The sequence below is a fragment of the Barbus barbus genome, assembly GCF_936440315.1.
Source record: "Barbus barbus genome assembly, chromosome: 36".
Taxonomy (NCBI): Eukaryota; Metazoa; Chordata; class Actinopteri; order Cypriniformes; family Cyprinidae; genus Barbus; species Barbus barbus.
The window spans coordinates 16,900,961-16,925,928 of record NC_136714.1 but is presented as its reverse complement, the minus strand read 5'-3'; the positions used below and the strand labels follow the sequence as shown (position 1 = coordinate 16,925,928).

General features: G+C 36.5%; 2 protein-coding genes across 5 annotated transcripts; both read left to right on the top strand.

Annotated features, from left to right (window-relative positions):
* The first annotated feature begins 98 nt into the window (after positions 1-98).
* LOC306855857 (uncharacterized protein) lies at positions 99-6,179 on the top strand. 2 transcript variants are annotated; one of them, XM_079394780.1, is made up of 5 exons: positions 99-199; positions 306-445; positions 1,690-1,828; positions 3,107-3,607; positions 4,475-6,179. In XM_079394780.1, exons 2-5 carry the CDS (start codon positions 404-406, stop codon positions 5,929-5,931), a joined length of 2,139 nt encoding a protein of 712 aa, XP_079250906.1. In that variant the 5' UTR covers positions 99-199; positions 306-403; the 3' UTR covers positions 5,932-6,179. The 2 variants fall into 2 exon arrangements, with proteins under 2 accessions (XP_079250906.1, XP_079250905.1); XM_079394779.1 differs by having other exon boundaries at positions 121-445.
* Positions 4,849-10,456, top strand: LOC306855872 (intracellular hyaluronan-binding protein 4-like). 3 transcript variants are annotated; one of them, XM_079394810.1, is made up of 9 exons: positions 4,849-4,927; positions 7,059-7,308; positions 7,489-7,594; positions 7,693-7,839; positions 8,302-8,373; positions 8,469-8,552; positions 8,688-8,853; positions 8,929-9,117; positions 9,289-10,456. In XM_079394810.1, the coding sequence occupies exons 2-9, from the start codon at positions 7,071-7,073 to the stop codon at positions 9,331-9,333; spliced, it is 1,047 nt and encodes a 348-aa protein (XP_079250936.1). In that variant the 5' UTR covers positions 4,849-4,927; positions 7,059-7,070; the 3' UTR covers positions 9,334-10,456. The 3 variants fall into 3 exon arrangements, with proteins under 3 accessions (XP_079250936.1, XP_079250935.1, XP_079250934.1); XM_079394809.1 differs by lacking the exon at positions 4,849-4,927 and adding an exon at positions 6,806-6,931; XM_079394808.1 differs by lacking the exon at positions 4,849-4,927 and having other exon boundaries at positions 6,861-7,308.
* Positions 10,457-24,968: the final 14,512 nt, after the last annotated feature.

Here is a 24,968-nt window from a genome sequence, read left to right as displayed (position 1 = left end):
CCGGTAGCCTACAGAAGCAATAAAAACAGCACTTTGACCTGAAAATAAGTAACTCCCCTCGTGACTCAGGAAGTATTAATCACTCCAACCCTCTAGGTGGCAGTACTGCTTTAACAAAACGCACTCCGTTCGAAATTTTTGTTATAGAAAAAAAAACCTAATAAGCGAATGGCTAGCTAGTGTACTTTTTAACCTGCAGGTTTGTATGTAATGAGGTAGTAAGCATATTTTTTGGGAGGAAGGTGTCGAGTAATAATCCCTGAGCATGACGGCAGTAATTCACGAGTTACTGTCCTCCGTTATAGGGGTGTTAGTTGAAAGTGTCGTGTCGGAGTTGAGCAAACATCTCTCTGACTTCACAACTGTCTTATCTGAGGAGTGGAAGCGCAACAAGGGGACTGCAATGAACAAAAACAGACTTAAACAGGCGAATCAAGCCAAAACTGTAAGTTCTAGAGTAGAGGAACAAATGTAGTGTCCATTCCTGTTCACAACACGCTTCTGAGTGTTTGTTTACATGGCCTTGAGTGCACAGTGTAAAGTATATATTGAATATAATTATATTATATTAACCTGTTAACCGTGCAACCGCCTTCTGTTTCCCAATAAGCTATTGTTGATTAAATGATGTTTGTCCATGTTTTTTGTAATGTTATTTCAGATTCCCATTTGTTTTTGTAGTCAGTTCGCATTGATTCTTACAGAAAGATTTCCCACAACTTTAGCATTCCCATAACCAGAGATTATTACGTTTTCGACTCAAATCAAATGAAAATCAAAGTAGTTTTTGACACATGAAAGACATATGAATATGCATCCTATAAAGAAACAGAACTACTCTATTCTGACATTAGGATGAGTTTTTTTTATATATATATATATATCTTGGCCCGGTTTCATAGACAGGGTTTAGCCTAAGACAGGATTAGGTCATAGTTCAATTAGGACATTTAAGTAATTTTTATAAACATGCCTTAGAAAAAACATTACTGGTGTGGATCTTAAGACAAAACAAAGGCACTGATATGTTTTAAGATCAGTAAGTGCAACTTTAGTCTATGACTAGGTTTAAGCCTTGTCTGTGAAACCAGGGGCTTGTTTATGAACTTTATGATACAGCTTTGTCTCAACTCTATGTCCAAAACAAACAAAGAAAGACCTTGCTGTATATCTTTGTCAAGATTAAAAATTGTGTGACACAACAGTCAACTCCAGAAATTGTAAAGAAATGTTTCCATTATTTTCCTCCTGATAGTAGCTTGCTGATAGTAGACTCATTCATTCAAGTGAATGCTAGAGTTGGTGATTTATATAGTATGTGACATTATTTTCATATCTGTCAGTGTTAACTCATTTTGAGCAATTGGTAATTCATATTTTGAGAGGAAATGGAAGCAGGAATCACACTCAAACAATTGAATGCATCAAAACACGTTTGTCCTTTGTTCTTGTTTTAGTCAGAACACATTGAAAAGAAAAGGCAACGTTGCAGTTATTTAGGAATCTGAAACACCTTAGTGTAGATTATATGTTGTCTGAAGAAGTCAAATATTTAGTGCCTTCAGAATCTTAAATTCTGACTGAACGCAAGATTATTAAGACAATGTAAGTGAATTTGCTTATAATTGAACCTGTTTTGACACACAGAAAATTGTAATATGCGATCTCTTGATCTCTTTTGTGTTTCAGAAGGAGTTTGCTGATTTCATGGAGCTGTTGAGTAAAGCCACTGTAGAGACGATGGTGAAACTGATTCATGATTGTATTTCAGCTCAAGTACTGGAAGCTACAGCAAAGTCTCAGCTTTCAAAACAAGATAAGCTTAATGGTACATCTTTATGCTTAATCACCAACTTGAATACAAACCTGAGCAAACACTCAAATATTTGGTGTATGTCTTGGCATTACACACATATTTTGTTAAAGGGATAGTTCACCTAAAAATTCTGTCATTTACTCCAAACCTGTATGAGTTTCTTTCTTCTGCTGAGCACAAAAGAAGGTATTTTGAATAATGTGGGTAACCAAACAGTTTTCGGTCCCCATTGACTTCCTTAGTGTTTTTTTCCACACTGTGGGAGTCAATGGGGACCCGCAACTGTTTGGTTGTCAACATTCTTCAAAATATCTGCTTTTATGTTCAACAGAAGAAAGAAACTCATATAGATTTGGAACAGGTGAGTAAATAATGACAGACATGTAATTTTTTTTTTGGTGGCCTATCCATTTAAAGCTGCAGTCTGTAACTTTTTTCGTGTTCAAAATTTATATAATAAGCGAGTACGCCATGAATCCATTTTCCAAACCGTGTTTTTGGCTTGTTACCGAATCACTACGGTACACAGATATAATAAGTGTTTATATTCTGACTATTTTAGACTGGTTTGGGTAGGTACCGCTGCGGAGTAGTCCGGTACCTGCGTGATTCGTCATAGACATAAACAGAGAGAAGTAGCTCCGGCTACAATGTTCTTCTGCAAGACGCACCGCACGCAGTTCTGTTTATTAACCGCTAGAGTGCCAAAACTTAAGTTTGATAAATATTTTTGGTCTAGTATGACGATAATTCATCCAGAGTTTCTTTGGTCTTTAACAGGCCATAAAAAAGTTTTAAATTAGAGCAGAAAGTCTTAAATTCATAAAATTGTGACATTAAATGTTGTACTCTTTGCAAAAAATTAATAGATTTCTCGGTAGTTTTATTTGCCAATACAAATTTCTTAATATCCCTAAAAAATGAAACATTTACTTGAGATGCAAATGTAAAATAAGGTCTTAGAAAATGTATCAAAATTATGTAGTTTATGATTAAAACAAATATCTGTCAATGCTGTATATGAAAACTTGTTTTCCCTTCTAATTAAGTCGATTTTTCTGGCAGATATTTATTCTTCTCTTAATAATAAACTCTTCTTTTTCATCAATTTCGGAGAAAACAAGACTAATGTCATCTTCCTGCTCAATTAATGTATCTGTAGACATTTGCACTGGAAATAGGACAGGATAATATTCCGTATTATTATAAAATATTGTGTATTTCTTAATATTAGGAATTTCAGATTTTCAGTATGGTGTTTTTTTTTCTTTTCTCATTATATTCCCACAGAGGGTCAAGCAGCCGCACCAGAGCCTGAAAATAATGTGCTTCTCGAGTCTGAACCGAACAAGGATTATGAAATGGAGTCAGAAAATCATGAAACATCTATACAAGCAGCAAATACTCAGTACCATCAGCTGTCATCTGCGCCCACTGATATTCTGGCATGCAGTTTAAGTTTGAGTGAAAGCCAACCTTCCACAAGCATAAACGTAGCTGCTGAGGAGAGACAGGAGCCATTAATTTGTGAGTCCTGTGGAGTATCTTTCAATGACATGGCCCTGTTAAACATTCACAATGCTTTACACAAAGACAGACCTTTCAATTGTTTGACATGTGGGAATACTTTCAAAATGATGAAATGCTTGATGAAACACCAGAGATTTCACACGACTCCGGATTTGAGTATCGAGTTCGAAGCCACTCTGAATGAAGAAGAATTCATTGTGCAGCTTGAAACCTGTGATACTGTCAGCACATCCCTGGAAACACTAGAGATCACTACACAAGGTAAAGCATGATTTCAAATCCAGTGCTTAAAGTTTTGTTTAGAAATATGTTTCTCTATACAATATGGTAGGCATCTTGGACTGTGACACAAATCTGTGTAAATGCAGTCTGCATCTTGATTAATTTATGTCAAGAGTAGCAAAATAAATTAGTTTTTTTGTAATACTGAATAAATAATTATAACCATTGAAACGTTTGGGGTCTGTAATTTAAAAAATATATAAATTATGCCCACCAAGGCTGCATTTATGTGATAAAGTACAGTAAAAACTTTTTTTTTTTTTTTTAAATGACTTTTTAATTTCAATTTTAAATGGTTTATTCCTGTCATGCAAAGCTAAATTTTCAGCAGCCATTACTCCAGTCTTCAGTATCACATGACCTTTTAGAAATCATTCTAATATACTGATTTGGTGTAAGGAATGTTCTTATTTTTTATGATGTTAGAAGTGGTTGTCCTGTTCAATACTTTAGTGAAAACTGATTTTTGGTGATTAGAAAGTTCAAAAGAACAGCATTTATTTAAAATAGATTTTCTTGTAGTATTATTAATGTATTCATTTCCACTTTATCTGGTCAATTTCATGTGGTCTTATTAAATAATATATATATTAAAAATAAATAATAAAAAACACACTGACCCCAAACTTGTAAATAGTAGTGTTTGTAAAACTCTCATGTACATGATTTTATTATTTATTTAGAAACAGTCTTTTATTATTTATAATTTGTTAAATGCAATGAGTGAAAAATAACTGGGTGCACCAATAATGACAAATATATATATATTTTTTAATATTATAAATATTTTAATTACACTTTTCAGTCTGTTTATCTTAAACATACTCTGTGTTCTTCTCCTCACAGAAATTCTCCAAAGTAACTTGGACAACGAAGACGTATCTTGTGCTGTTTTGGAAAGCAGTCAGTACGCGACCGAATCATTTGTGCAAGGTTTAAATATTACCATCGAAAACACAGACAACCAGTCCAACATCACACCTAACACGGATATGATAAAGCAGTCGAATAATGGTTCGTTCCGATGCAAAACATGCGGCAAGTGTTTTGAACTGAGGTGGAAGTTCATTAACCACGTTCGGGCTCATGTGAAACATTACAAATGTTCACATTGCGATAAGCGTTTTACTATGAGAAGCTGCCTCATCAGACACGCAGCAATGCACACTGGAGCTCAGCTATTCAAATGCGATATATGTTCCAAGTCTTTTGTATTTCAGGCCTCCCTGGAAAAGCACAAGCGTCTTCATACGGCAGAAAAGACGGTTACCTGTTCAAACTGTCAGAAGGTTTTTCCCGGTAAGCGTTCGTTCGGCAGACACAGATGCAAAGCAGTCGAAACGCTCTACAACTGTCCCGTATGCGACAAGCAGTTCAAAATAAAACAAAACATGCTTGACCACCAAACACTACACACCGGCGAGAAGCCCTACTGTTGCGAGATATGTGGCGCTTTTTATAGCTGCGAGCGATATTTGAAAAATCACCAGAAGAGTCACATCAAGAAAACCTACGACTATCTGTGCGAACTCTGCGACAAGCGGTTCAGCACTCGCAAACATCTGCAAGCGCATATGCTCGTGCACACGAGGGAAAAGCGATACGCTTGCGACGTATGCGATAAGAAGTTCGCCACCTCTGGAAACCTCAACAGACACAAAGCCAGTCACATGGGAGTGAAGCTGTACGGCTGTCCGATATGTTTGAAAAGGTACACCACAGCTTACGCCCTGAAGATGCACATGCACAAACACACTTCAAGCAAACCATTTCTTTGCGACGTTTGCGGTAAGGGATTTACCAGTTCAGACTACATGAAAAGGCACAAGCGAATCATTCACGCAGGAAGAAGGGATTGTGTGTGTTCGATCTGTAATAAGGCCTTCATATTCCCCAGTTCTCTTAATCAGCACATGCTTGTACATACAGGAGAGAAGCATCACGAGCGACTGGTCAGTCCTTTGTTGAAGAAGTTCTGTTGCGATCATTGTCAAAAGAAGTTCTACTCACAAGCCGCCCTTACAGTACACCAGAGGGTGCACACGAAGGAAAAGCCGTATAGTTGTGAGGTTTGTGGAAAGAGGTTTGGGTATTCCAGCAGTATTCAGATGCACATGAGAATCCATACGGGGGAGAGACCATTTGGTTGTGATGTTTGTGGTAAGACGTTCAATCAAGCTGTGCATCTGAGGACCCATCAGCGAGTGCACACCGGTCTGAAGTCATTCAGTTGTGAGAGCTGTGGGAAGAAGTTTGTGGATCATAGAAATCTTAAACAACATAAATGTAAATACACCATGTAAATTCTTACATAATTGCAAGACCAAAGGTTACACTGAAGTAAACACTGCATCTTTTTTTTCAGGGCCGTTTGAAATAGTTTTTGTAATGCACAGCATTATGTTTATAGCTAATGATCTGTAGTTTTATTTGGCAAGCTGAATGAAATAAGAGTTTGTATGCTTCTGTATTTTTAATTGTGTAAATTATATTTTCAAACCAAGACTGGGAATCAATGCTTGTGTGTGACAGCAATAAAAAAACATCATGAAGAACCACTTCTGTCTTTTTTTTCCATTAAATAAACTTTTAAATCTTTTTTATTGAATTATTAATAGTTATAGTAGTTTTTGGTGCCCGTTAGACTGGTTACTGCAAGTAAATTCAATTATATGTATATATTTGGTTGTACATTTAATTTCTACTTTGAAATAACTTTAAACATCTTTAAAAACATTCTTTGGTTATCTCTAAAGTTTGCTTGATTAATTCATTTCACAAAACTTCTGAGTTATAGTTTTGCTTTATTAAATGTTTTAGTATGAGTAGTAATATTGGTAGCATATGAAACAAAGTCATACACAACTAAGTCAAACATATTAGGTTCTGCAATATATAAATATATTGTGGAAACTTAAATTCCTGTAGAGCTGCTTTGCAACGTTTTGTATAGTAAAAAGCGCTATACAAATAAACTTGAATTGAATTGAACATCTGCAGAAGCATGAATGTATAAACAGAAATTGTACCTACTTTATAGCAGAATTATAATAGCTTCATAGTTGTAGTCTGGTTCACATTAACAGTCACAAAAATTGACAATAAAATAGGCCGGAAAAAAATCCACCAGGTATATTCAATAATAAAACAGCAAACAATAGTCGAACGTGCGTAATTAATATTAATGAGCGCGTTCTGGAAACTAAGTTGACTTCCGGGGCGGAGACTAATTGCTTACATATGAACCTGAATTCAATTAACTGAACATCACATCTGACGGCAACGTTAATTTGTGCTCACAAAGTAAATTTCAATCTTTGGGCACAATTTAACGCCTTCGTTTTTCTCTTTATGAGACAAACACAGTTTAGTTCTGCTGTATTTGTAGTCCTTCGATGACAACGACTCGATTATTTCATTTCCTTTGCAGTAATCGATAAAAATGAAGGAGTTAGCAGAGGAGCTGCCTGATGAGGAGTATGGATGCGCCGTTGCTAATCGTTTCGGCCGACTGCTGGACGATGAATCCGACCCTTTCGACATCTTATACGCGGCAGGGATAGAAAAGAAACAGAAGAAGAAGGAGGAGCCAAAGAAAACTTCAACCACGACTAAATCTGGAAAGAAAGAGTCTCAAAGGGAGAGGAAATTCATTCTTCCAGTAGGTGGGGGTGGACAAGGTAAGTGAAGGACGGGCTAATTTTAGTCGACGCAGCAAGCCTTTCTTTTAATGAATTATAGGCTAATTTAACCCCTGGAAGATGATATGAGTTCAAATGTAGGGTACCTTGGTTGCTGAGGTTTTACGCATTTAAAGTATTTACGGTTGTTTGTGGCGTGTATTTGGTCCAAATTTCTAGGCGAAGTCCGTCTTGCTCGTGAAGTTGAGGAGCGAATAGAGAAACGCGTGACTCTTGAGCGCAAATCCAGCGACGCAGACACCCCCCTCAGTTTCTCTGTTGAGAGGTAAGTGTCTCTAATTACGTGTTAATAATGTCTTTTTATTTTTTATTCATCTTCCTGATTTTTTGCATGCCACTCGATCTGTCTTCATCTGTGTGTAGGCCTGTGGATGTACTGGACAGGCCTGTCAGAGGAAGAGGTACAGGAAGAGGACGAGGAGCCCGAGGCCCAGGATATCCAAGATCCGGTGATGGATTTGACCAGAGGGGAAAGAGAGAGTTTGTGAGACACAGTGGCAGTGACCGAGCGTGAGCTGTGACTCATTACTGTCATGTTAAGAGTTTAATGCAGTGGGTAAACTGGGTTTGATTTAGGGACCAAACTTTATATTGGGTATCGCATGAGTTGTGAACAAATAATGTAATTAAACTCACACATACAGAAGTAAACATGAAACTTTGAAATGCTAAATTTCCCTTAAATATTCATTTGAAAATACATACTTTGTAAAAATGAAAGGGAATTGCTGAAAGTGTTAAACTTATTTACATTATACTATTTTTATAAGCCTAATAACGTATTTTAATATTTAAAGGTATCATACATTTTTAGAAAAGCTATTAATCTTTTGGTTAATTGCAATTGTGTTTTTGCATTGTCTTTTTTTCATTTTTGGGTTGTAAGTAACTGGTTGAAAGTCTGAAAATTAACAAGCTTGGAGCATTTTGTGCACATGATCATCTGATAAATTAGATGTTGCTTTAAATCAGGAGTGTTCGATCAGAAGAGAAGCGCAGCGGCAGTGGATCTCGCAACTGGGGCTCCATGAGAGACCATATGAGGTGATGTTTCTCATTTATATGAAGTCAGATTGGAATGATTTTCTCACTTTGCCCCCCCATTTTAAAATGGTTGTCATTTTCCTTCTGTCCTGTAGTGAAATTGAAGAGGGGTCACCTAGTGAAGAGGTCGTTGAAAATGAGGAGACCCAAGAGGCAGTTGAGACTGATGGAGAAAACGGGTCCGTTTCTCACAGGAAATATCTTGTAACGCAGATGATGCTTGACCGTGAATATGGTTATTTTCTGACTTTATGAATTTGAGCTTCCTTTTATAGTTCATAATGGATGTAAATGTACAATTGCTCCTCTTTCAGACCATCTGAGACTGAGGAAGTGATTGAGGTTGCCCTAGAGATGACACTGGATGAGTGGAAAGCTCTGCAGGAGCAAAGCAGGCCCAAGGCAGAGCTGAATATCCGGAAGGCAGACACCTCTGTGCTGTCCAAGGCCGTGGTCATCCATAAGTCCAAATTCCTTCAGGTGGAGAGTATCAATTTTAGCGCTTAGAGCCTGTTGGATACAAATTCACTCTTTTAACTGCTGTTCTTGTTCTAGAAACAACATAATGGCTTGGATGAAGATGATGTGGTTTTCCGCCGCCCGGCCAATGACATCACCTGTCAACTGGAGATCAACTTTGGCAGCCTGTCTCGGCCCTCTCGTGGTGGGAGAGGAGGACGAGGTGGTCGTGGCCGTGGGGCTCCATCCATGCCATCCCAAAGATCTCCACAAAAACTTGAATCTGTAAGTTGGTTGTATTGGTTGCATCATGATTGGCTCATGCCCAGACAACACAGTCCTGTGAAATGCAAGAGTTTTAGTTTGAGGCACTTTACAAGCCAGGTAGATGTTCATGCTGTGTGTGAGACTGCCTGTGGTGGTTTGAGGCTAAATCATGTTTTGGCGTTTCCTAAGGCTCCAAACCCAGATGATCCAGAAGATTTCCCTGCATTGGCCTAGAGCTCCTCTGGAGGTAGAGAGTGGGGATCAAACTGTTCTGCAACCCATGTTGCTCTGAAATGGGCAATGTGCACTTAAAATGAACAAAAATAAAGAATTCATAACGTTGGTTCTTTGCAGTTGCTGCAATTGTCATCTTGTGTATAGTTCTGTAACTTTTGCACTTGTTTGGTTTTATTTTAAGAGGATGGGGCAATAGTTTGTTCTAAAATAAAGCATGTTAAAGGCATTTCGATGCAGAGTGAATACTTTAGTGCCAAAATATGTTAAGCATATTAAAATATAGACTCAAATTTCTGCAATTACTTGATTAGCCAGATTTATGGGGTGTTAAGCAAGGTGACAGTGACTTTGAACTGATATGTAATATGAATTAAACTCTGGGCTTATTGTTTCTCACCATTTGCATAGATTTGAGCCAATAAAATGTACAATATCCTTCAAACGTTAGGGGTCCACAAACATCTCATTTTGCGACGCACACATGCTGTTCTTCTGAACATTTTTTCCTAGAATCCTGATGGTATCGGTTTCCACAAAAATCATCTGAAGCAACACAACTGAATGGTTTTTGTGTAGCAAATAATGTAGTAAATAAGGATCATTTGACACTGAAGACTGGAGTGATGGCTGCTGGAAATTCACCTTGGCCATTATGGAAATAAATTTATAAGTGATAAACTTGCATTAAGATATATTAAAATCAACTACACAAATGTTATATTGAGCAAGTAAATGCAGCCTTGTTGAGTAAAATATTAAAGATCTTACAGACCCCAAATTTCTGAATGGTGTCTCTACATATATGAACATGATTAAGATAAATTTAGAGTAGTAATTTTTATTTCTCAAGCAAAGTTAATCAGTAAAGAACATTAGAAATATTTTAAAGTTAACCCTAAAAGTATAACCATTTGATCTCAGCTTATTTTTAGTGCAGTGCTTTTCTCCACCACCAGGTGGCATAATACACCAGAGAAAATTAAATCTGACTTATGCTCCTGCTGCCAGTAGGATGTCCATTGTACTTCTACACTATTTCCCGTGAGCAGTGGTGAGTCTTGGAAGTAAAACAGGATCATTGATCCTATACTCTCCTGCTGTTTGAAAAATTTTACTTTGTAAAAAAAAAAAAAAAAGGTTCTGATGTCAGGAAAAACTACTGCGTTTTATTTTTTGTGGGTAGACAAGTTTCCTTGAAGCTCGCAGTCTTGGCTGGTGATGGAATGTCACACTGCTAGTCATACAGTGAAGGGAAATTAAATTTACAATGGGCTGTTTCCTCCAGCTCTCCGTGTATCACTATAGATTTTGGCAGTTCGCTAGACAATACTGCCAATCTCACTGAAAAGGACCTCAGAGCTCTGTCCTGCAAGCCTGGCAGCAGTGAACTCTGGAATCGGATTCCTCAATGAGGAAATGGACAGTAGAGAGAACCTCACATCTGCTGAAATCAGTTTTTGTTTTCAGCTCTACTGTTCCTCCTGATTGCTCTGACACTCTTATCTTTGTGCTATAAGAGTCTTGTCTTAGTGTAGTCATATGATACACCCCGTTTTAGTCTTTGAAGAGAGCCTAGTGTTTTTTTTGAGGGATTGGGCCAGATTCCCGTGGCTGCGTTAACACTGAGGTGATTGTAAATGTTAGGCTTAAGTGTCCTTTCTGCATTCTCAGAGCTGTTTTTCTGTGGATAGTGTTGAGATGGTGAAACACAGGCTTGAGCTCATTGAAGCTGACAGAGTGAATCCAGATGGATAAAGCAGTGATACTAGAAGGATGTGTTCACAATATTTTCTGCACCCAAGTCCAGAGTTGTCTTTGTCTTGGCATCTTAAGTTTTCCCATCAGCCCTTTCCCTCTGTATTTAAGGGCTATTGGGGAGATCATGAACTGTGTGTGACAATAATTGACTGTCAACTGCTTTGAATTAATATAGATCCATTGGGGCGTAGAAACAAATGGTGATTGATCGTTGGCCTCGGGACCCAAAGAGTGATTGATTCAGCGTGGTGTTGAATTTGGTATAACCTCAAAAAAGCATTTGTACCTTTGTCGTTTATTTTTCCTGAACAAATGTTAGGCTAAATCTTAAACAAGTAGAGATTTAGTTTTTCTTCAGATTGTTGTATCGCGTTGACGAAGCCTTTTGTTTAGTGTTGCTGCAGATGCAGTGGAGCGGTTGGTCTTATAAGCAACATGAGCTGATCTGAACTGAGCTGACATTATAAGTCTTGGACATGCTTGTATTTCATCTGTGTTGGATTTGTTCATGTTATCCTCCTGGGACCCAGACAAAAAAAATGTGAATTTAAAGTGTTTTTTTTCTCATGACATTTATAGTATTTGGAGAAATATATGACCGTTTAAAAAATTCTCTGCATGTGGAGAATTCAGGACTTTGGTACTAAAAAAATAAAGGTAAGCGACTAATGACTAAAATTAAAACCAAATTGGTTTTGGGTTCATTGTCTTTACAGCCTTGATTATATATTGTTGAAAGATGTTTATATTTCATATTTATATATGCACACTAGTGTATGTATTAATTAGCTGTGTTTAATCTAAATGAGTGTTTTTCATCACTTTGGCACAGAAATTTAAACATCTACTAAACATTTGCACATAGTTTCTCAACTATGTTATGAAAGATATTACAGAATGATTTAATATAACATTTACGTCCTGATTACTTGTAAACATGGACAAAAATAGATGTTTCCAGGTCTACATTTTTTTATTATTCTGTACTATAAAAATAGTGTGTCATGGACATTGCATGGATTTTTCTCTTATTAATATCTATTATACTGTTTGACGTGTGTGGGTGTGTATGTATAAAATACTTGCCTTTAGTGTGTCTTGATGTTCTCTTTAGAGAAGATGGAAAATAAATCTGTCATACTTGTACTCCAGAGATGTCTATTACAAGAAACTTCACTTACAAGAAACTCAATTCAAAAGCCAATCAAATTCATATAACCAATGATATAAATATTAGTGTTTTTCCGCCACCAGTTAATATATCAGTCTCTCTCTAATCTTCAGTTTTCTCATTGAATTTATATATGCAGAATATATACACACACACTGTATATAATGTATATATACATTGAAGGAAAAAAAAGTTTTTATTTTAACTTATTGTTATTAATGTTACTTGTGTTAATAAAACATCAGAAGGGCACAATATCACCAAGATTTGCCTTCATCCATACCCCGATCTCTTTCTAGCTCATTACAATTCATGTCCTCCCTTGGGTCCTGCACTGTGACTGGACAGCTGCACTAGAGCCTAAATTCCCTCTCACTCCTTTTTTGTGGTGTCTCAAGGTTGTGTTAAATGGTAAATAGGTGTGAAACCCGAAGAGTCAAATCCAACATATTGATTAGGGCTTTAAGGCTAGAGCCTTTAGCAACCTTGAATCCTGAAGAGCATGCACTGCAGAGACTTGTCACCTAGGGGAATGGAGTCTGATAAACTACATGCTACTTTTGAGACTCAATTTCATTCACCTCACACAAAGAAATTCTACTTCACAGATCAGTTGTTTACTACTAGTCAAAACTGCACAAACTTTATTCTTGACTCTGTTTACTCTGAATTTATTATGCATACTGCGATATGCATATATTTGTACTATTTTGTACACATTTGATGTGTGTGTTTTCAAACAGGCCGGTCATATCAAAGTCTTAACCCATATCTATTAATAATAAGCAGCTAATCAATCAGGGCTTTAGAGACATGGGCTGCTTTTGCCCTGCAGGGAAAGAGGGGGCCAGTCATCAGTACCCATGCTCATTATTAATTCAGTATCTATGGGAGCTCTTAGCTCTCTATCCCACTGAGTTTAGAGCTCTGTGTCAGCACAAAGTGCATCCATCACAATTTGGCCTTCTTGGTATTGATTTGGTCTACTATGTTAAATGTGTTCAAGCAACAAGTAATATTAATCATCACTGTGGGTAATTAACATGCATGAGATGTTATAAATATATATATATATATAGAGAGAGAGAGAGAGAGAGAGAGAGAATTATTGACATTAAATATTCTGTTTAAGATGCAGTGCTGGTTTCGTTTTTTGATTTTTTTTCTGGATATGGATAAATGCCAGAGTTGAATGGAAATCAGAGGCAATGATATATAATAAGCTGTCATCAAACAAACTTAGGAAATATGAAAAATCAAGATGTTTATGACAGCAAAGGTAAAATTGGACATTTCTGTCAGTCTGCGCATCAGTGGTGGGATTTTTAGTGAGTGTGCCATTAAATAATTTAACCTATTTATTTGAAATCTGATTTTCTAATAATTCGAGTAATTAAATAATTCATTCATCCAATTTGTTCAAAACACTGATTCATTCTGAAGCAAAACATGTGACTGTCTATGAGTGATTCTTTGAATCATTTATTCAAATTGATTCATATAGAAATAAACCAAGTGAGTGAGTTGTTTAATTATTCACTCAACCGATATGCTCAAAATGCTCATTCATTCGCTGTGTGTTTCTCAGAGTTTGAAATTATAGAGGTCCCAGCAAAAACAAAATAACTGGCAATATTTTGTCTAAAATCTAAGTTAAGTTACAATATGAACTTTTTGTTTATTGATCTGTTGTTGAAGAGTTCATATGCAAAAGCCTCTAAGTGCCATCTAAAATTTTCTTACAAAATGAGCATTTTTCTCAGGCTCTCATGTGTGGGTTCAATTATTTAACTTTAATGGCAATTAATAGGTTCTGTTCATTGTCATTAAAGTGAAATAACTGAACATTAAATATATAAACCTGAGAAAAATGCTCATTTTAGAAGAAAATTTCAAATGGCACTTAGAGGCTTTTGCATCTGAACTCTTCAAATATAATACTTCCGATTTCTGAATATTGGCTGTAAAAACATTTTTTCCTGTGTGATATTGCCTAAAGTATTTTGTTATATAAAAATGATTGTAATAATGTGAGTATTATGAGTTTCTTAGGAACAGCTTATATTTAATAGGAATATTAATTTGGTTTTACTCTAGACTCACCTAGTGTCTTCCCAATGTGTGCAAAAATACATGTAAAAAGAGCAATGACAACAAAACACTGTGCACTTGAATTAGCTGTCATCTTCAAGCACACTTGTTTATCTGTTTAAACAGTCAGGATGTTTATAACAGTTTATAATAGTCTTCATGTTCATGCTCCGATTTCCATGGTTGCATTTAAACATGAAATATTTCAAGAAAGAAAAAAACCAAACAGTTCTTTAAGGTTCTTATCAGTGCTCTGTCATTGTGATGAAATGGCTAACCTCGTCTGGAACATTTCCAGAGATGACTAATCAAAATATTAATATTCCAGCACCACAAAGATAGGTTTCACAGCACAGGACTGTTTGAAATGTGCGAATTACGTATTCTTTTTCATTAAAACACAGGCAGGTCACCAGAGATCATCTGTATTCCGTTCGGTTTCTCTCTTTTAGGACACAGACAGTGTGTGGTCTGACCTACCCCAGCCCAACCATGTCATCCAGCCTACTGAATGTGGATAAATGCCCTCAGGTGATTCTCTTTTAGTCAACTGCTGATCTCCCTGTGGTGTGATACAACACGACCCTGACAGGTTATGGAAGTGCAGTCCAAACACAGCTTTGTAGAGCTGTTTAATTAGTTCACACTCTCCAGATACCCATAAGGCCCTTCAGCACACTTACTTTATCTTAATGTGTTTACCGTCAGAAATAACCTATGCCACATTTATCACCAAGCACTGACCTCTTGGTTCCTTTGAGGGTTGAGACGGTTGTTCTTGCTGGCATGGAGCTTGTTCTTCACTATGTTGCAAGTTCAGTGGCTCTTTTTGCAACAGCATACATCTCTAGTTTATTTTAACTATGCATAAGCAGTGTTGTGCTATAATAAGATAGGCATGTAGGCATGTGACAGCTATGAATATTTCATTCGAGATGTGATTTTTTAGCAACAAACAATCTGTGAGCTGTAGGTCAAGGACTATTTGTTTTGCATGCATATGTATGACCGCTTTGGCCTGAGGGATGTGAATATCTGCTTAAATTATTATGTTATTATTAGCATCCTGAGACTATGCCAGAACTTTCCATGACCTTGTAAATGTCATTGTAATGGTTCTAGTGGGTGGTGAGGGGGCACCTGCCCTATAAACCCCTCCTGGGATGCTCAGAAGAGAATTCAGGGCTCAGTTCTTGGACCACTTCTCTTTTCTGTCTACATGGCATCACTAGGTTCTGTCATTCTGAAACATGGCTTTTCATATCACTGCTATGCTGATGACACTCAACTCTACCTCTCATTCCATCCTGATGATCCGACGATAGCTGCTCGCATCTCAGCGTGTCTAACAGACATTTCTTGCTGGATGATGGACCATCACCTCCAACTCAACCTAGCTAAGAAAGAAGTGCTTGTAGTTTCAGCTAATCCATCGCTTCATCACAATCTCACCTTCCAGTTAGGCTCATCTACCATTACTCCTTAAAAAACAGCCAGAAACCTTGGAGTTGTGATTGATGATAAGCTGAATTTCTCAGACCAATAGCTGCTCGCATTAAATTCAAGGCATTAATGTTTGCCTACAGAACCACCACTGGCTCTGCACCCCTTTACCTAAATTCATTACTTCAGACTCATGTGAACAACGCATTATTGTACCATCCCAAAGACACACAAAAACACTTTCACAGACTTTTTCATTAACTGTTCCCATCTGGTGGAATGACCTGCCCAACTCAATCCGAGCAGCTGAATCCTTACCCATCTTCAAGAAACGGCTAAAAACTCATCTTCCATCTTTACTTGACCCTCTAACTCTAGCACTCTCTATTCTATTTTATTTTATCTATATGTCTTTTTATTAAATTGTTTTTATCTGTAATTATCTGTACTGCGTTAGGCTAACCAGGACTTGTAATAGCACTTGCACGTTGTTACTCTTTTGTTGGTTTTGATTGCTTCTTATGTCCTCATTTGTAAGTCGCTTTGGATAAAAGCGTCTGCTAAATGACTAAATAAATAAATTTAATTTGTCTTCATTTTGTTTGTGAAAAGTTTTACAGAGCTTGGATGTACCATACCTGAATTTGTTTCTCTGATGTGGAGAATGTTTCTGGCTGAGGAATGTATGGTAACTGAAAACATAAGACCTGTGGGGGTCATGTTGTGGACATAAGATGTGGAAGCTTGAGGAAGTTCTCTTAGTAGACCATTACCAAACATTTAGGTTGCTTGTAGTAGAACATCTTGTAGCATTGTTAAAGCGGAGTGAAACAGCCTAATATTAATACAGCGAATTATCACTGGAATATGAACAGTAAAGTCTTTTGAGATTTATCTTTTTTTAAGGATTAGTTTGCTCAAATTTGTAAAATACTTCACACTATAGTAGATTAGTAGAATCTGTGTGTAGCATTTTCCATACAACTTTAAATAACACTTTACAGTAAGTAACATGCATTAGGCTAATTAACATGAGCTAATAATAATAATAAAAAAACCCAATTCTAAATCACTTATTAACCTTAATGTTAATTTCAACATTTACTAAAATAAATCAAAAGTTATTAATATTATTTAATGGACTTAAGCTAACTTAAATTAATAACGAATAGCTGTATTTTAACTGAAGTTTAATAAATACTGTAACAAACTGATCATTGGTAGTTAATGCAGTACCTAATGGGACCTTATTGTAAAGTGTTACCCAAGTTTCAGAGTGAAAAGTAAAATTTTACAGTAACAAAATTACTGATTGTTTAATATTTTTTATTTCATTTTGCATTATATCATTTTTTTATTACATGGTAAAACTATAAAAATGCTGAACCTATAAACCTATAAGAATGATTTATACTGTATTTGAGAGCTGCTGGGATGGATATTACAAAAAAAAAAATAGTTCTGGTTGTGGGTAGTGTGAAGTTGAAGGTTTGTGTTGACAAAACTACAGGAAATATTTATTTGTTCATCTGCTCTGATAAAATGTTGTGTATCAATATCTACACCACATTTATCGGTGCAATGCCAGAGCACAACCAAAACAAAGTTCTTTCGTAAGACCGCTGGAGGGCCACAAGTTACGTAGTGTAGCTTTAAGATGGTATGTTACCCATATGATCACTGTTTTTTTATTGAGATGGTGAATGGCTAGTGGCGAGAACGATTTGTCCAGATGGGAACATTTGATATGCAAACCATCAAGGTTGGTCACACAGATCTCCATGTCGCAGTGGGCAACAATGACTTTGGGGATTTGTATTTTGTACCTCCCTAGAGTTTGCAATATGAAAGATGTAACATGTTTTTGCCTCACAAAAAGAGGTGCCGCCCATTGACTTATATAAGCCTGTTGACCTGAAAATATGGCAGGAGTAGTGAGAAAAATTAAAGCAATGATCATTGCTTTGGAAGACTGAGTAGCTGTGAGTTATAGTTAAAAGATAAAATGAAATGTTGATACTGATGCGTACGGTGTCTCTGTGAGTGTGTGTATCTTTATGTGCGTAACTCCAGATAAACAAAGTAAATGGAAATCCACAGGAGAGTGTGGCTCATGCTAATGATGACTGTTTCATTGAAATTAGTAAAGAGACAGCAGTTCGTATTACAGCTTCCTGCCTCTCTTTTCACCTTCTCATCTCTCTGTTTTGTCTGGGATGTGGCTTGGGCTGCAATAGTAATTACTGTTCAGTCCAAGGGGGAAAGAGCATAGAACTGCTGCTTTCGATGACTGCTTTTGACTCCTTGGGAAGTTTTCAAGTCAAACAAACCTATGCAAAATCGCAGCTGCTTAACACCATCATTATTCTCCATCATGAGGCTCAGAGGCTGTTTGCACATCCATGCTTGGCATCACCACAAACATTTTAATAGGGAACTATGAAAATTATATTCATTGATTTCTTTCGGTTGAGCCTTTAGTGTTTGAGTTGCGGTGGAAAACAATCTTACAATGGTACACGCACAAAGTTTATTCCAGCATTTATGTAGCAAAACCAGTTTATTCACTATTTGAAGGTTATTTGACTGAATCATGAAGTTGTAATACAATGAATAAGAATAAGAGCTACTATACCAATATGTAAATTCAGTATGTGCTTATGGATTCAATTCAGGGTGGAAGGAATATAAAAAGAACATTAATACTAATATGATTGTTAATCAGAATATTTCTGTGGTGAATTTAAACTAGTTCAACTACAGTCAAGCTACACTTAATTTTTTTTTTTAAATTAGCTACACTACAAGTTACAAACAAAAAGTTGCAACCCTGTTCAGTGGAAAAATGTGCCTCTATCTATGGTTTTGCAAATCTCCAAAAATGTACCTATGCATACAGTTCACTCAAGTTTCCAGCTGAAATGAACAGCACTGGCAGTAAAACACCAGTAATTTTTATTTTCACACAAGTTATGATTACATTGATAAATTATCAATTAATAAAGACCATTTTCATGTGGTTCATTCAACAATACTGTTATGTCAAAAAAGTGTTTATTGAACTAATACATTTCTGACCTTTACATCACATATCCAACTCCATATGTTTGGCTTTTGTGACTTAAGTAAACTTGCTTGGTAGCTCACCTGGTATGAGTTTCGTGAAACACGAGTCACAATAAACAAGCTAAAATGACATGGTTGCTTCAGCAAATTTGTTTTTAATCACATTTACTTTCAGTTAGTTACACTATCAGTAAGGTTTAATGTAGGTGGTATGTTATTTTCAAACAGAATTAATCTGCACCACTCACCAGATATTTCATTTCTGAACTGCCATAATACATACAACAATCAACGTAATAAAACGTACAAATAAGTGCAAGATGTAATGACAAGTCAAAAAGTTGCTAAATACATTGACGAGAATGCAGTACATATTAAAATATTTAATTGTATAATAGATAATTTAATTGGAACCATTTATGAGTTCTTAATATATTTAGTTGTTAGATGTCATTAAATGTGAACTAAAGTCAAAAACAGTAATGAAAAGCTGCATTTAAATACATATTTAGCTTTAGATGGAGGTTGATTTGGCCATTGTTTTGAATCAGTTCATTAAATTAAATTGTCTGAATAAAGTGATTTTGTAGAATGAATCAGAGTAACTGATTAAATGCTAATGTGGGCTATTCATATTTCCCCTAAAATAAGGACGTTGTAAACAAAGGATTGAAAAGAATATAGCTACTATATGGGTCTTTCTATTAGCAAAATTGTTCAGTTGTTCTTTGAACAATCAATATATGAATGCAAGATTGGATACACCTGTAGATGTCAATTTTTAATTTATGAGACACTTGACTGCTGAATGGAGAATATGTGCATGGTGAAGATAACTTCTGTTATGAGACCATCATAAACAGTTTGTTTCAATTTACATAACAAATGTATACATTTGAAAATGATGTTTCAGGTCTGTTGACTTGCATTGTTCTCATGAAGAAAGATTCTGCAGATGAATATTGGCATGAAACATCTGCACAAATGATTCATTTGCTGAAATGAGAAAAATCACAGAACAGGTTCAGCTCAATAATGAGAAAGAGATGAACTTTCACATTAATCGTTTCTTTGATGTCTGCGCGTGACGCTACGTGGCCACATAATTGGTCATTTTCTTTTAATGACTGATGATTTTATGTAACTTCAGCCTGTCATTTATATAGTATTTAGCAAAGCAAAACAGATGTAGGTCTGTTTATGCTGCAGTTGATTCTTGCTTGATCCTGTAGTAATCAAAGTCAAATCGAGTTTTTTCTTTTGTTTGACATTGCTGTGCACAAACTATAAACTGTAGATTCATTAAAGCAGACATGAATAATGATGTCTACATTTTGTTATGCACAGCTTTATTGTCCTGTGGCATGTTCACACAAGGTCAAATGCAAGATCAAGATATAAAATGTGTGAAGAATGTTCTTAATCGCGTGTTTGCAAGCTTACGGTCACTTTATATGACTATAAACAGCCTGGCTCTTTTTCAATCCAATTTCATATATCAGTGTTTATATAACAAGCAACAGAGATGACAATGTAAATGAATTTATTATTCAATTCCATAGTAACAGATGTGGGCTGACAAAGAATAATGCGTTTATTTTCTGAAATGTTATTTTTGATCTTTTATGTAAGTAAACATGCTATAGTTTGTGGGTGGATTATATGATTACTTTATTATTGATATGATTATAAAAACATATCTGTGACATTATAGCATCTAGACACATTTTTAATGATATTGTAGGTCTAAATATTTGACATTTTGAAAAGTATAGGTCAGTTTTATATTAATGTTGGCTTCATAGTCAAGCCAGTGTAATCACTTGCTATCTGAAATTTTGTTTGGCTATTCATAATATGTTTTCAGGGAAATCTTCCCTCCAGGTAACCATGACATTGTTATTTGTTGAGGACAAATACACTTAAAAATATCCCACTGCTTGGAAACGATAATTCATGTTTGTCATACCCAGAGTAAACAAACAGATTGATTTAGATTTGCTCCCGTGTTTTCAAGAGCCTTTTAGTGGTGTGCTTACCATGCAGGGCTTGGAGCAAATGGATGGCCGTCGAAAATGATGCTTTCATCCACTGCAAGGAACGTGCGGGAGTGCGTAAGATGAAATGGCCTGTCATTGTCAGCGGGAGCCAGCACCTGCAGCCATTGCACGTTGAGCTAATTTCACCAGAAAAAAAAGTTTGCTATTCATCCAAAACATAAATCCAAAGGAAAAGTCGACTGTAGGAATAACACCATAGCTCTTTCCTCTGACAGGATGGAAATCAAAATGAAAGCTCTGTTTTATATGGTGGGAATTCAGGCAGTTTTTGTGGGGGATGAATTTCGCTTTCCGTTGTACACTTACTCAGTCTCTCGATATGAATAACACATTGTTGCACTGAATTGTGCCAGCACAAACAAAACAGCGAGAGAAGGAGGGGACTTTCAGTACCATTGTTTATATCGCTCAAAAATACGTTAAACAAACTCGAGATTGATTCTGCATTTGGTTGGATTTGAACAGATGACCCAAGGATTACTGGAAGCGGAGGGCAGTATATGGGACATTAGACTCAGAAGCCGCAGCTCTTATGAACTCTTTCAACAGTGACACATGAGCGATGAAAGCTGGGGAAAAAGAAAGCCTCATAAAACATAACCCTGCTCTCCTCTCAGCGACCCTGTCTATCCGGTGACAGACTGAGGAAATCTCATTTCCTCTCCCCAGGTCTCCCCGCTGCCTATTTTCATAAAGTTATGAGTCACCGTTAAGACTGGGTTTCTCGTGCACTCGCCCCCTTGTGGGGACACCATTTGGTTGATCCCTTAGGACTGGATTAGAAGTATTATTTGTCACAAGATACAGTGTTACTCGACATTGTAGTTGCTGTCACCAGGGCTCAAGATTTGGCTGGTTAGCACTGCCTCTGTTTGCCCCTGCTGGTAGATGTTGTAACTACACCAGATGTTGGCTCCAAACAAGCATTTTTCTCCATTGATAGCCATTAAAAATAGTCCTGTCTTCTGAATGTCTTAATTTCTTATATTTTACCACAGCAGTAGATCTTTGTAGATATTTTTCCACTAGTAATGGAGTGTTTTTAAGGGATGGTTAACTTAAAATATAAGTTCTGTTAACATTTATTCACTTTGATTTATAGTTCTTTTTTTTTCTCTGCAGAACACAAAAATAGAACATTTAATGATTGGCCTTTTTGCTGAATTTAATACAATACCAGCACATAGTGGCTCACTTTATCACCTAAAGTTGGCATGAAATGAAAATTCACCCTAATTTATAGTTCCTGTTGTGAACAGTTAATCCATTTACATGTTTTTTAACCTCTTAATATTTAATCAACTTGATCCTCTGGTGCATTAATTTTTGAGTGAAACATCCGCATCTTAACATCTAGTCAACACCCAATGGTTAGAACCAAGTCACTCAGAAAAGGAAGAAAATATCTGTTGCTTCTTACATTTCATTGTGAGATTAATAATGCACTCAAGACTATCAGCAAAGAAGTAAATGCTGTTGATAATTTTTTACTAAAGCTTTTTGGAGAACAACAACCCAGTATTTAAATAATTTTACAGTAAATTCGCAGAAAGCATCCAGTGTTTGACACTTCAGTCCAATAGATGGCATAAACAAACCTTTTAAGTTGGTTCGGCAATTGCCATTAAAATATTAGAAGAAGTAAAAACTGCACATTTTTGCTACCTGCTGGATTGGACTGTGATGGCACACAAGAGAGCGATAACTGCCTATATGATTTACTGTAAACTGGTTTAAATATTGGGTTGTTTTCCAACAGAACCAATCTGACTGCTTGGAAACCATATGTACATTTTCTTTTTGTTTTTTAAATATTAAAGAGAGTAGATTTCAGTTTTGGCATTGGAGGTCATTATAGACCTCCTTGGCTGTCACTGTGGAGAAACAGCAGTTTATCGCATGTTGTAGAGCTGTTTGCTGCTTTATGCTGTAGTACGGTATCGTGTGGAGAACAGGATGCTTGAGGGGAAAAGACAGAAACAGCTGGATTGTTTAGGAAAGGAGATGGAGTCTATATGGAGATGAAGGAGCAGGGCAAAGGGAGGTGATTAGCTGGTGATTCATCAACTCTGCCTGCTGAGTGGCTGCACTGACGGTACTTTAATAAGCAAGCAGTATGCAGGCCATGAGATGAGTATACCGGCTCTAATGCAGTAATTTGCAGACTCTTGCTTTTCAGAGACGTGGGGCAATAAAGCATGCTGACGATAAAAATGATACAAGTACCGGAGCTCTCCTGATGCCTAATTGCATCTGATCTCTTTTTATCCACTGCTTGACAAACCCCGCTGAACTGCTCAGCATTAATGAAAGCTTATCACCAACTAGCTCGTTCCAGTATGGTCACCCCAACTCCCTCTGGAAGGAAACACCGGTGGCACATTTTTCTGTGCAGTGTGGTTGTATGCTTCTGTGAATTATGAAGAGCACGTAAAAAGCATTAGTAAAGCTCTGATATCATCATAAGTTTAGATAAATCAGGTAATGCCTTTGTAAGACCCTCATCAGTTCCTTGATTGGTCCATTTTATACATCTGTAGGGCATGCTTAATGTAGCAGTAAAACACAATATGTATATTTAATATAGATACATAGGTTTCTAAAACATAGGAGTTTCAAATGTTTATTTTTAATTTAGTATTTTAGTATTTTTTTTTACACTTTTAAGAAATAAAAAATATAAAATGAGTAAAAATAAAATAAAATAATAATAGTATTTGTTAAAATGTTTCAAAAATGTACAAAGGTATGGAGCATATTCAAGTAAATTCAATTAACATTCATTTGTATAGTACTTTACACAGTATCCTATATCATCTTGGAGGTACTTTGTATGGCAATTTGAGAACCATCCTTTTTGTACAGTCTGTCGTTTTTACATGACCTATTTATGTTCTTCTTTTCTGGTTTTTTTTAGATTTATTATCTGCGCTTTTGCAGTGCAGAGATGACAGGAAGGGAAGTGGAAGGGAAGTGGAAAGGTCTGCGAGCCGGGACTCGAACTCGGGGCAGCCAAAGCGTAACGGCGCCGTATGTCAACTCGCGGCCCACGAGGCTTTGGCACCGACTTTTATGTTTTTTCTGAATAAAAAAAGGGGGGGTGGCATCAAAATCTTAAATCAGCCTAAGCTGGTTTAAATTGGTCTAGTAGGCTATGGTTGGCTTAGTAGGCTGGTTTTCCAGTATAACCAGCTAGTCCCCAAAACCCCTTTAAATCCAACCAACCTGCTTAGGCGGTTTTAAGATTTTTTTTTTTTTTTAGCATGGATATTGATGCTTTGCTGATTGAGAGAAATTAGACATTAATTTATCGATTTGTAGCTTCGTTAGAATGTAATTACTTGAAATATCACTGAATAAGAATTATTAATTTAATAATGAACACGTAAAATCATTATTATCTGCCTGGCCTCATTTTACAACAAAAATTACATAGTAGTTTCACTGGATGGACCATTAGAGCTTACATAACTGCAATTGTTCGGCCATACAACTGAACTGGACCGTGAGTTACAGCAGAGATGCATCTCCACATTAAAAGCGCCCTCGATTTAGATTGAAGGCATCCTTTATTCTCGTTATATTCTGGTTTTGGCTGTTAAGCACTTAATGAGCTACAAGGGAGCCGTTTAGCTCACCATTAGGCCTGAGCATGTTCTCAGAGGACATGTTTATGGCCTTTACATGTGGTGCTTTTGTTCAATTAGATTGAATAGAAAAGCCCAGGAGAATGTGGACAAACAGAAGAAGACTGATAGCCAAAGTAATTAGGGTTTATCTTTTGACAGAGCCGCTCTTTGGGTCAGTTCGGCAAACAGATGATAACAATGCACATACTTGTTAGGATGCCTGTGGGTCCGTAAATGCTGTTGACTGTCTCTGGTCATTACAGATTTTCATGACAAACAGCCCGTCACCGTCGTCCAGCATTGGTGTGTGAGCGACAGAGAGGCCGTAGGAGACAAAATATGAGACTTTTTGTGACATTTGTTGTAGTTATAATTATTGAATTATTGGGCTACAATTATTGTTGTAGCCCAATT

Excerpts from the sequence above, each read along its gene's own strand:
- LOC306855857 (XM_079394779.1), top strand. The coding sequence starts at position 266 with ATGACGGCAGTAATTCACGAGTTACTGTCCTCCGTTATAGGGGTGTTA. Across the intron at positions 446-1,689 it reads AGGCGAATCAAGCCAAAACT|AAGGAGTTTGCTGATTTCAT; the intron begins GTAAGTTCTAGA and ends TTTGTGTTTCAG. Across the intron at positions 1,829-3,106 it reads AAAACAAGATAAGCTTAATG|AGGGTCAAGCAGCCGCACCA; the intron begins GTACATCTTTAT and ends ATATTCCCACAG.
- LOC306855872 (XM_079394810.1), top strand. The coding sequence starts at position 7,071 with ATGAAGGAGTTAGCAGAGGAGCTGCCTGATGAGGAGTATGGATGCGCC. Across the intron at positions 8,553-8,687 it reads GAGACTGATGGAGAAAACGG|ACCATCTGAGACTGAGGAAG; the intron begins GTCCGTTTCTCA and ends CTCCTCTTTCAG. Across the intron at positions 9,118-9,288 it reads CTCCACAAAAACTTGAATCT|GCTCCAAACCCAGATGATCC; the intron begins GTAAGTTGGTTG and ends GCGTTTCCTAAG.